Here is a 12867-nt window from a genome sequence, read left to right on the forward strand (position 1 = left end):
GTGGCTTCACACCTCAGCCAACTGCTCCCTTCACCATGGTTAGAATCCCAAAAAGATGCTATCACCAACACCTGCACATAGACCATGTGACCCTATATAGGAAAAGGGAATGGTCAAATGATCAGGGGCTAAAGGCTGTTATAATCCCAGTGACCACCGGGGGCAAAAGGCAAAGCAAAGAAAACATCAAGTGCAATGACCCTAACGGCCACCGGGGGCAAAACTAGAACTGAAACCACCACAGTGCAAGAAAAAAAAAGGTTACTAGTGCATTTTATTTATCATGATCCAGCATGGATAATGACAATGTGCTTTTGACATGATGTCACTGCTGTGGTCAAATCCTCAGCACCTGAGCAGCAGTGGAAAGCCAGTGTTGGACCTAGGGAGGGTGACTACTGATGATGTGTGACAAAGACATAAGAGGACATGAATCCCTCATGTCTACTGAGCATGGAAGACTTCCTATAAAATAGCAAGCCTGCTGAGTTTGTTATTTTATGTATTTTACAGTTTTGGGGCCATTTTTCTAAAAGTGGAAAACACATTTAAGTCTAGAGGTTTGTGTCTTCTGTACATTATGCCGCCTCATATCATAATCCAAAGAGGAGGACCGGTGTGATGTTTCCTTGTCAAGGCCTGTTCAATGAGTTGCCCACTTGGTCTCTACGTCAATATCTGGTTATCAGATGGTGGCATGAGAAAAAAGGAACAACTGTAGCTGGACGTCTAGCTCGTATCCCAATGTCATGCAAACACCTTCTCATGGTTTCTGTAGACCCTGTTTGACACCTTATACTTGGTATGTGATGTACAATGTCACTTGCAGTACTGATAATCCAAGGTCTCTCAGTTTAAGGATTCTTTAAGGTGTTATTCGGCTAAAAATAAATTAGCTTTCAGACTGGCATTTGTGCCCCTCCCAACTAACACATATTGGAGGTAGGTGCTTGAAAATGTGGTCATTTTCAGATCCTTTCGACACCTTCTCCTCGTTTTCCATAACCTTACAGTCTGTCATTCTTGGCGTTGCAATTTCAATGTTGAGGAGTGTATATTTAATTAAATAATAGAAACAACAAGGCACTCAAAAATTATAGTCTCTGGTTGGTGCACAAGTAGGGTATCCAGCCCATACATAGAAATGATAATGAACTTGGCACTCAGTGAGTGCCAAGTTCATTATCGTTTCTATAAGTTTAATTGTCAGTGTCAAATGTCAATTTCTTTGCAGCATGTTTTATATTGATTAGTTTAATAACGTGTTGGTTTTTCTGCAGGATTGTAGAGAAAGGTTACTACAGTGAGCGGGATGCTGCTGATGCAGTGAAACAAATTTTAGAAGCTGTCGCTGTAAGTGTTCTTGTATAAAATGATCCCTGATTCTGATATTTTGTGTTCATTGTAAACCTGCACTTTATGACTATATAGTTTGGGTTAAAATGATTGGATTGCCTATACTTGTAAGTAACCGAGGAACATTCTCAGCCAAAAAATATGTTATATACTGGCTAAGTACCGTATGTGTCATCTCTAGTGGAGGGTCATAGGGGGAACAGTACAGAAAGAAGCCCGGTGTTGTGCACTGCCCCATTAGGACCTTTATTAGGAAAAATAAACTGACATGTCAATTTGATCAATGCCAGACACCAATCTTTCATAATCATTTCCATTTCAGCGATGCACAAAGGGCACAATGTGTTACCAAGACAAGAGGCATAAGTGGCTGCCCCATTACCACTTTAGTTTCCTAGGTGAAGGATCAGATTCAACAAAATTTTCATTGTCATCTCTTTCTGTAACATTTCATTTACAGGTTACGGGACAACACATTGTAGTCTCCTAAAGGGAATATCTCTAGCAGAGAACATGTCTGCGCATCTTACTAATAATGTAATCGATGCACACAGCCTAGAGAGTATCCCACATAAAGTAAATTAAAACATAACCTTTAATGAACCATTAAGAGGACATAACACACAAAAACATTACAAAAAAGTGCTCATGTCAACCCATGAGTGGATCGTCTCTCCAGCAGGATACGCCCGGATGCTGGAATGCTTTATCTAATACCAATGGAGAGACCAAACCATTTTTATTGAGAACTGGTTCACATGAGCACTTTTTTGTAATGTTTTTGTGTGTTATGTCCTTTTAATGGTTCATTAAAGGTTATGTTTTAATTTACTTTATGTGGGATACTCTCTAAGCTGTGTGCAACATTTAACCCCTGAGGGTCTTTTGGAATAGTGTTAAAAAGCTCACACTATAGCTGAGTGCATAATAATGTAATCGAATTAGATAAACATACAGCAAATGTAGTCCGAAAGTATTATTTGCCATTGACCATTGCTCCTGGCATATAACTATACTTTACTGTTCTGTCCTTAAGGGAGTTATGGCGAATAATTTTCTTTACAGATCCATCAATGCCTTTTCGCCACTGCACCTAGTCTTTGTTGACAGGTTATAACTGTGACGATAATTACAGCGCAGGTGACCACTGCAGTCAATCACTGGGCTAAGCGGTCTTGTGCTGTTTCCATGTGCATGACCCATGAACCCAATAATTGACTGCAGCTGTCACATACACTATAGTTTTGACATCATCGCCATAGTCTGTCAACAGGGCAGCAATGAGCAGCAGTGGAGATGCATCACAGAAACTGAGGATTGTCATCTGTGTGTACATGTGGAAAAACATTGTTTCTTGCCATTGTATCACTTCTAGGCTATATTGATGCAATTTTCCCATGTGCATGCTTTATTTCTAATGTTCAGTTGTCTCTGAGCTGGTGGAAACTGGCTGCAATGAAGTCTCCCATACTCAGTACACATGAGGGATTCTTGTTCTCTTATATCTTTGTCACGCATCCTCAGGAGCAGCATGGAGGACATAAAATAGTACTGAGGATTAGGGTTGATCGAATAGCCTCGGATAAAAGCTTATCCGAAGCTATTCGATCAACCCTACTGATGATCTTTAGCTATGAATTCAGCACTGCGGTGAGATAAATTCTTATTAGACAGTGAACTGCCTTACCCACTCTGCTCCTCTTCTATCCCCCTTATTTATAGATATCAATAAGCACCTGCAATCTGATCTCTCAGTGACTGTAAGTGTTAGGAACGGCGGAACGCATTAAATAAAAATAAATAATAAAGTGCGTTTGCCGCTCGGGGTCCACCGTGCAGTAGATGTTACTCCGCTGCTAGGTAATGACAGACAAGCAATATGGCGGCATAATGCGCACGGGTTAGACTTTACCCGAAGTGCGCAAAGCGGGCTCTGTTCAAACGCAGAGGCGCCACAACATAAACATACAAAAACACTGAGCCTGTTAGTATCACAGGCCTCAAGTAAATGCACACACGGTATTAGGTCACAGGAGCAGGACCTAAAACAGAGGAGCTGCATCCGTCTAGACCTACCGTGTGTGTGTCGTCGCTACTGCGAGCGCCAAGAAGGGCTGCAACTGCCGCTGGACGACACAGCTACAAAGCAGGCGCAATGTCGGACGCTAGCGCAGAGGTGCGGTGTGCACAGTGGCCTAAGGCTTGCCACTTACTGGCGCTGACTGCTGAACTAATTCCCTATCCACATGCGTAATATCAGAGGGAAGGGGATTCTTATTAAGTCAGTCACCAGAATCATACATCAGTCACCATTCACACATAGCAAGTATAGTCTATACTAGCACATGGCCGAACGGTCATGCGTGCTTTTTATAGCCGTGCGGGACCTTCCAGATCTCTGAGATCTGGAGCAGGACCAGGGCACATGACTCCCGATATCCAATGGGAGATCGTCTCATGAGCATGCCCAGTATGAGCACAGAGGGACTTAGTCTCTGGAGCGGTCTGCTGCAAAGTAATCTTCTCTGCAGTAGATAGACAGCAGGAGACCGCAGAATGTGAGGCACTGGATTCCTGCAGAGCAGACGCAGAAACCTGCCGCCTAACAGTAAGTCAGCCTTGTCCTGAGTAAGAAAAAAATTCATCATTTTTGCACAGTTAATGACGCGTTAAGTTTAAGTGAGAACTGATAAGAAACTGGATGGTCCTGATCCTTGTGAGTTCACAGGACATGGCATCTCTAAACTGCAAATTTTAAATTTGATTTATCCCACCACTGAACAGTTTTCCATTTTGCCTCAGTCCATTTTAAATGAGCTTTGGCCCAGAGAAGACGGGAGTGGTTCTGAGTTGTGTTGATATATGGCTTCTTCTTTGCATGATAGAGCTTTAATTTCCATTTTTTGATTGCACAGTGAGCTGTGTTCATAGACATTGACTTCTGGAATTATTCCTGAGTCCATGCATTGATTTCCATGACAAAATCATGACTACTATGTTTAAAGCAAATATCAAAAGACTGTTTGTCACTTCCTAAACAGAAAACAGGTGTGAACAGGTGCTTATTTAGAGCAGCCATCTCCAAATATAACCAACAAATAAAGTAGCACTCTGTAGTGATATAGCATGAAAACATGAAATATATGAAATTTGGTTACACTTGCTTGGCCCATGCAAAATTTTCGCACATTGGTCATCGGGGGCGCAGGCAATTTCAGAAAAAGCAAGCTGGTCAAATGTAAATGTATTTCATGAGCTGATGAACAGGACAGGTATTTATATATGTAGCTTGGTAATACAAAAAATTGTTTTGATAAGTAGAGGCCAAAAAATGTTTTCCGGTTGAGGTGCCACCTGCAGGTCCTTGTGTCTTTCTGCAGGTTTTTGAAAATGAATGTTTAAACTGTATTTAGTGATAAAATCATGAATGTGTGGTTTGTTTGGCTGTTTTCTTGCTGAAGGTAGCAAGTTGACCTTTCAAATGGTGTATCATGTGTGTGTGGGGCGAAGTAATCAACGAAAAAGCAGTGCAATGTTTACAAATGTTTTGGTAGAGTACTGTGGTGCCACCTGCAGGTCATTTTTCCTTACTGCAGGTTTATGAAAATTAATGTTTAATCTGTATTTTGTGATCAAATCGTGGATGTGTGGTTTATTTGGCTATTTTCTTGCTGAAGGGGGCCTTTCAAATGGTGATAGTTTACTGCTCTAGAAGATTGGAAAAATTGAGAATACTTAGCACATAAATTGGCCAATTTATGTCTATCCAACAGCCACGATAAGGCAATTCTCGTTGCTGGGAACCTGCCTGTGTGAATCTTCTCTTAGGCTGAAGATTACAATTACCGTATTTTTCGGATTATAAGACGCACTTTTGTTCCCCCAAATTTTGGGGAAAAGTGGGGGGTGCATCTTATAATCCGAATGTGTGCTGTAGAGGAGGGGGGGTGGCTGTGGAGTGTTGTCAGGGGGCTGGGGTAGGCTGGCTGCGGGCTGCAGAGACAGCGGGTGGTCATTGCTCCTGCTCATTATGCTCATGTAATAGTCACTACACCCACTGTCCATCACCTCGGTGCTGAAGCCGCGCCGAGTTGGTGGACAGGGGAGCAGCGCATATTGCATGTGCCTGCACTCTCCCCCCACTGCCCCGTCACTATAGTCACCTTCTGATGATGGCTACGTGCTCCCAGCTCCCCCCTGGCTCTTCCTGTGTCTGTGCCAATAGGTCTGTGGTCACGTGACTCCCAATGTGCAGCACTGCGGTCATGTGAAGGAAGGTCCTGAAGCTACAATGAAATGCCTGTATGAGCAGCTCCTGGATGTCAGCACAGACACAGGAAGAGCCGTGGGGGAGCTGGGAGCAAGGAGCCATCATCGGAAGGTGAGTTAACTGTTTGTTATTTTATCATGTGCTTGCCAGCAGGGGGAATATAGGGATGGGGGGGCTGTGTCCATGCCAGCAGGGGGGAATATAGGGACGGGGGGCCGTGTGCATGCCAGCAGGGGTTATATAGGGACGGGGGGGCCGTGTCCATGCCAGCAGGGGGGAATATAGGGACGGGAGGGCCATGTGCATGCAGCAGGGGGGAATTTAGGGACAGGGGGGCCGTGTCCATGCCAGCAGGGGGGCATATAGGGATGGGGGGCCCTGTCCATGCCAGCAGGGGGGAATATAGGGATGAGGGGCCGTGTCCATGCCAGCAGGGGGCAATATAGGGATGGGGGGCCGTGTCCATGCCAGCAGGGGGCAATATAGGGACAGGGGGGCCATGTCCATGCCAGCAGGGGGGCATATAGGGATGGGGAGGCCGTGTCTATGCCAGCAGGGGGGAATATAGGGACGGGGAGGCCGTGTCCATGCCAGCAGGGGAGAATATAGTGACGGGGGGCCGTGTGCATGCCAGCAGTGGGGAATATAGGGATGGGGGGCCGTGTGCATGCCAGCAGGGGGGAATATAGGGATGGGGAGGCCGTGTGCATGCCAGCAGGGGGGAATATAGGGACGGGGGCCGTGTGCATGCCAGCAGGGGAAAATAAAGGGATGGGGTGGCTGTGTGCATGCCAGCATGGGGGAATATAGGGACGGGGGGCCATGTGTGTGTCAGCATCAGCAGGGGGGGCATATAGTGACCGGGGGGACATATCCAGGATTTGATGGGGCAGCTATGTGCCAGCGCAAGGGGGCCATGTACCAGGATGGGGGTTATATAGAAACTAGGATGAGGGACATATATTTATGATTTGAAAGACGGACACTGGCATTATAAGACACACCTCCATTTAACATTAAAAAAAAATTATCTTTTCCTTCACCAAATTTGGGGGTGCATCTTTTAATCAGGTGCGTCTTATAAAGCGAAAAATACGGGATATGGGAAGATAGGATCCTGCTGTAATGTGTTTAATGCATTGACTCCAGCAATCACAAGCATTCAATATTGACTGTGAGCCTTGTCCCTTGTGTACATGGGTTTTTCCAGAATCTCTGAATCTTTTTATGAAAATATATACTATAGATAGTGAAATATTCAAAGTCTTTGCAATTTTACGTTGAGGAACTTTTTTGAAGTTTTTCCACTATTTTTAGATGCAGTTGTTCACAGATTGGTGAACCGTTGACCAACTTTGCTATTGAGAGACTTCTACTTTACCACGCTCTTCTTATGCACAGTCATGTGACTTGGTTTAAAAAAAATTACCCTCCAGCTGTTTTTCACTAGTACCGCTTACTTTTTTCAGCCTCTTTTAATAATCCTCTCCCAACTTTTGTGAGATGTGTTGGTGCCATCAATTTCTAAATGAGGTTTTTGTTTTTTGTTTTTTTCAAATGAAATGGAAAAATGTCTACCGTATATACTCGTGTATAAGCAGAGATTTTCAGCCCATTTTCTTGGGCTGAAAGTTCTCCTCTCAGCTTATACACGAGTCATATACCTGGGGGTCGGCGGGGGAGGGGGAGCGGGGGTGTCAGAGATCATACTTACCTGTCCTGCCGCAGTCTCTGCAGCCCCGCTTTTCCACTGTCTCCCTTCCTGTCTTCAGTGGTCACGTGGTACCGCTCATTACCACTCATGAATATGCACATATTCATGAGTGTAATGAGCGGCACCACGTGACCGCTGAAGACAGGAAGGGAGACTGTGGAGAAGCGAACGAGAATGCAGAGACCGCAGCAGGATGGGTGAGTATAGCAATATTCACCTGTCCCCCGGTCCATTGCTGCTCACCGCTGTCTCTGCTACATCCTGTGTCAGAGACGTTTAGGCAGCAGGTGGCACGGTGATGTGGTTAGTGTGTGCCGCCCCTCTGCTGCCTGAACAGTCACTGACACAGGAAGCGGCAGACAGCGGCGATGGACCCAGGAGAAGTGAGTATGGCTTTTTTGCAGCAGCAGCAGCATATGGGGGCATATTCTATGGAGCAGCATATGGGGGCATAGTCTGTGGAGCAGCATATGGGGCATATTCTATGGGGCAGCAAATGGGGGCATAGTCTATGGAACAGTGTATGGGGGCATAGTCTATGGAGCAGCATATGGGGCATAGTCTATGGAGCAGCATATGGGGGCATATTCTATGGAGCAGCATATGGGGGGCATATTCTATGGAGCAGCAAATGGGGCATATTCTATGGGGCAGTATATAGGGGCATAGTCTAAGGAGCAGTATATGGGGGCATATTCTATGGAGCAGCATATGGAGCAGTATATGGGGCATATTCTATGGGGCAGCATATGGGGGCATAGTCTATGGAGCAGCATATGGGGGCATATTCTATGAAGCAGCATATGGGGGCATAACCTATGGAGCAGCATATGGGGGCATAGTCTATGGATTCCACCCTCGGCTTATACACGGGTCAATAAGTTTTCCCAGTTTTTTGTGGCAAAATTAGGGGAGTCGGCTTATACACGGGTCGGCTTATACACAAGTATATACGGTAATTTTCAACTCTTATCTGCGTTCTATGTTCTGCTGTGAATAAAACCTGGCTATAGGAGATTTCCAAATCCTTGCAATCCTGTTTTCTTTATATTTTATTCAGTGTCCCAATTGTTTTGGAATTGGGTTTGTAGAATGTTGAAATTTTGCTTTAATAATGATGTCATGCAAGTGGCACAGCTCTAAGTGGCGTGTGAGACCCATTCTGACTTTTGCTGTGGATCCCTATAATTCGTGTGGATTCCTCTTCTCAATATATAGTTTTAAATACATTTTCAATAATAGGCAATATTTTTTGCTACTAACAACGTAATTGTCTGTAGCGATAGAATTCCAGCTCATAGCTTCCAAACTAAATAAAAGACTGTAAGAATGACATTGAGATGATATTATTTCCCAGGAGAGACATCACTGAAGCTTAAGCTAAGAACCAGTTTATTTATTGGTCTATGTCCCATAAGGGTTTATAGCAAAGGTGTTTTTTCGAAGCAGAACCGACCAACTGTGCTTCCCTGCTATCTAGAAATAACTCTCCTGGCAGATGAATTATAGAAAGCTCCATTCTTATATGGATTTATATCTTGTCAAAACAGGCAATTACAACATCAAGGCATAAAGTCATTACATTTTTATGTACCTCAGCTCCATTGATTTACAATTTATCACATAGTGTACTGTAATTAGAAATACCATCAAATAATTATATATAGATGGGTGTTAAATGAATGTTTGGATTGGATTGTAAAATATAAATATTCTTCATTACTTCACTAGCATGATTAATGGCAATCAGGTTATAAAGCACCACTCCAGCGGGGTTTTTTTTTACTTTACTGCTGGAGTGGTGCTACTAATCTAAGTTCCCTGCACTTTGTCTCATACTTACCAGTTGCCATCCTCATCGGTTATCGACACCGCTGCTGTCGTTCTTCTCTATTTTGTGATCAGCCGGATAGCTCCACTAAGCCCGAAGCCACAGCTCAATGTCAATGTCATGGGGTTAAAGCAACTAAAAAACAAAACTTAGCTTTATCTGCTGCCAATGCTCCAAGCAGCAGAGTAAGGCACCCGATCAGCAGCAACATCACTGCTCCAGATACGCTGAACCCCCTCTGCACCAGGAAGGTCCAGTCTTCACCAAGGTTGGATAGCAAATGACCAGTATTACCAACAGTGATCTGCAGCACCAGCTGGGATTATAAAGGGACGAGGGAGTGACACCCACCTGCATAGATAATTAATCACCATGCAGTAACACCAGCAGCCACCGTGGGGAAAAACCCATCAGCAGACCAACTACAGTTGTAGTAACACCAGCGGCCACCAGGATCAAAACTGACATTAACCCCCGATGGCCTGAAAGAGAAAAAGTTTATAAAAGAGAATTCAGAATCTGACAGATCCAAAAATGGATCGTGACAGTCAATCTAAGAGAGCTAGCCCGAGGCTCTCATATACTTGCATTAAGAGCCTGTGATTGTTATCTCTGACTTCTGGTCGGTAAGAAGTTGCTGCCATGAAATGGTGGATCTTAACCGAAGCGACACTGAAAAGAGCTGGTGAGTATAATAATAGGGTCAGGGGACTCAAATTAGTGGCGCTGAAAAAACATTGGCTTGGTGGTTAATATTTTATTTAACTATGACACATAACTTTATTATGTTCTAAATTATATTTACTACAAACCTGCAAACTAGGCAATCTGAGGTTGAAGAGTTATTTCCATTTTAGTTTTTCATGGCTGAAATGGAAATAATTCTGCCCAAGTTCCAACCCCTGGAGGTGGAACTGTGGAAAAATCCAAGATCAGCTGAAAAGCTCAGTTTAAGTAACACAAATAGAAATAAGTGGGAGTTACTGGAGCAGCATCGTTCAGTCAATCTTAACTGTTTCCATAGCTCCATCTCCAGGGGTTGCAGCCTGTACAGAGTTTTTCCCATTAGCTTTCATGGCTAAGAATCGAATAACCCTTTATGCAGCATTTCCTTTTCATTAATACATCCTTCTATTTATTGAAGAAATCACCCAGTGTGGACTAGAGCAATCACTTACGTCCAGAGCACACATCAAGAACCATTAAAGCAATTGTGTTCATTTAAAAGTATTTTTTTTAAGTAAATAATAAAATTCAGTGAACCAATTAAAAAAGTGATGGCAAGATGCCTTAAAATAAGGGAACAACAAACCAGGGCACAAATAGCAAATAAATAGTATAGTTATTAAGAATAAATAGTAGGACAAAATGAACCACGCAACAAGAATCAATAGCACTAGGGGCAAAAAATAGCCCATAGGTAAAAAATAGTTTGGTTAATGTTAGCACAAGTATATCTATATAAAAATCTTCACAAGATCATTGAATATACTATGGCGGGGAAAGGAACAAGTGCCTCATTGTGTAAACCCACAGAGCTGCCTAGTGAAATATAATATACATGGGTGAATTGGTTTAAAACTATTATGAAATTACCTATATTTGTGCCGAATCCATTGGGGTCCACTATAGTGTTGCAGGCGCTGGTAGCGTTACCCTCCACCCCAACGCACGTTTCGTTGCTTCTTCCTCACAATTTGTGACAATTTGCATATTTATATGTAGTGTTTTTACTTGTTATGTAGTGTTCTTACTTCCCTGCAGTTCAAGTTCCTTTTGCTTCACTCTAGACTCCCTGATTTCATTTTTTTCTTCCATGCTCTGCTAAAAATTCCATATTGCATCAGCACTGCTTTACATGGGCAGCTAGAGTAATGTACCAAGAAACTAGGAGATTCTAAATATACAGTTAGAGGAGCTGAACTTTGATCTTCTTCATTATAATTGGGTAACAGTGTGGGGAAGGTGACTTGACGGACAGACTTGACTGGCAGTAGGAGGGAACGGTTGGTGCACTATGGACGGAGATTGACAAGGACAGCAGGGTGATAGCTGGGTAAGAGGGTAAGACAGACAGGAGAGTACAGTACCTAGAAATGACCACAAGATGGCAGGGGGAGTAGTTCAGGACTCAACAGCAGCTTAGGGCTTGAGAAACGCTTAGTCATGGGGGGCGGGGAGATAGGAACCCAGGAGGGGAATTCCCGGTGAGAGAGGGGATAAATAGGACTGGTTCGGGTTCCAGGGAGGTTAGTCCCGGGAGGAGCTCGGCAGAGGAAGACTCAGGACAGAAGGCGGAGAACGGTGAAGAGCTCGACTAGGGGACTGACAGGAAAGATACGTGGTTGGGGTTCCAGGGGGTTAGTCCCGGGAGTAGTTCAGGACTCAACAGCAGCTTAGGGCTTGAGAAACGCTTAGTCATAAGGGTGATAGCTGGGAAAGACAGACAAGAGAGTGCAGTACCTAGAAATGACCACAAGATGGCAGGGGGAGTAGTTCAGGACTCAACAGCAGCTTAGGGCTTGAGAAATGCTTAGTCATGGGGGGCGGGGAGATAGGAACCCAGGAGGGGATTTCCCGGTGAGAGAGGGGATAATTAGGACTGGTTGGGGTTCCAGGGAGGTTAGTCCTGGGAGGAGCTCGGCAGAGGAAGACTCAGGACAGAAGACGGAGAACGGTGAAGAGCTCGACTAGGGGACTGACAGGAAAGAGACAGTAAAGAACTGTGGTGCGTGGTTGTGGTCGTCAGGAGGACTCTGCCTCTGTCTTGTCCTTGCTTTGCCTGGTGCCTGTGTCGTCCGGACATGGTAAGCAGTGGACCACCCCCCAATCCCGGCCCCTACCACAACAGGAGCTGTCTAATTATCATAAGTATCTGTGATAGAAGTTTCTGTCTCTCCATGTGAGGAAATTGTGTGGTACAGTCCATTATGTGGTAGTTCTCATGCCAGAAGTTCTGGTGACTGAGATGGTGGCCCCCTTATGAGAACAGGAAAGCATACCATGCTAAGGGAGTTACAATAAAATCACATTATCTAACCAAAGAGAAGAAATCTATGAATTTTTAGGTAGAAATTAATAATTAAATATGATAATACTGGCTATACTACTGAAGTAGTTAATGAATAAGTAAAAAAAAAAAATACTGGTCTACTACTTTTAGAGTCTCTCTAGTAAATAACATTATATCCAACTAGACTAAGTAGTTTCACATTATTTTTTGATCATTTTTACACTCTGTGGAATCATGGCTTATCATTTGAATTTCAGGTTTCTTTATGCTGAGTACTATAGTAAAGTAAAGAAACATCTTATTTTTCAGTTTTGTTCACTTGCACAAATTTTATCTTTCTCTTTGAGCATTTTTAACTGTAATTTTAGCAGTTGTTTGACAGATTCATGACCAGATTTATATCAAATTCCTAATGCAGCTAAATTTTTCTTTATTAAAGAGGTTACAAAGGATTTGTGATTGATACCTTTTGATTAATTGGGATATGACAAGCATGGTCCTCAGTGATTTGCAGACTGACCTAGAACTTTTTATTGCTTGTCATATAATAGAAAAATTGTGCCACATGGACCACAATTTTTGTTCTGATGAGAAGCTGAGATAGCATAAGGACTAGAGATGAGCAAATCTATTGAAATTTTAATTTCCCAGCTTAGTCCAAGTTTTTTTAAATAATTGATTCT

At 43.5% G+C, this 12867-nt stretch overlaps 1 protein-coding gene across 2 annotated transcripts in view; it reads left to right on the top strand.

The window, feature by feature from the left end:
* The window catches only part of CAMK4 (calcium/calmodulin dependent protein kinase IV), a 367942-nt gene that overhangs the window by 237701 nt on the left and 117374 nt on the right, over positions 1–12867 (top strand). For both annotated transcript variants that reach the window (XM_073549968.1, XM_073550046.1), the window contains exon 5: positions 1281–1353. In XM_073549968.1, coding sequence (XP_073406069.1) covers positions 1281–1353 — 73 coding nt within the window. The remainder of the gene's footprint in view (positions 1–1280; positions 1354–12867) is intronic.

The sequence above is a fragment of the Dendrobates tinctorius genome, unplaced genomic scaffold (assembly GCF_039654945.1).
Source record: "Dendrobates tinctorius isolate UK_male_01 unplaced genomic scaffold, ASM3965494v1 ptg000003l, whole genome shotgun sequence".
In the NCBI taxonomy this organism is placed as follows: Eukaryota; Metazoa; Chordata; class Amphibia; order Anura; family Dendrobatidae; genus Dendrobates; species Dendrobates tinctorius.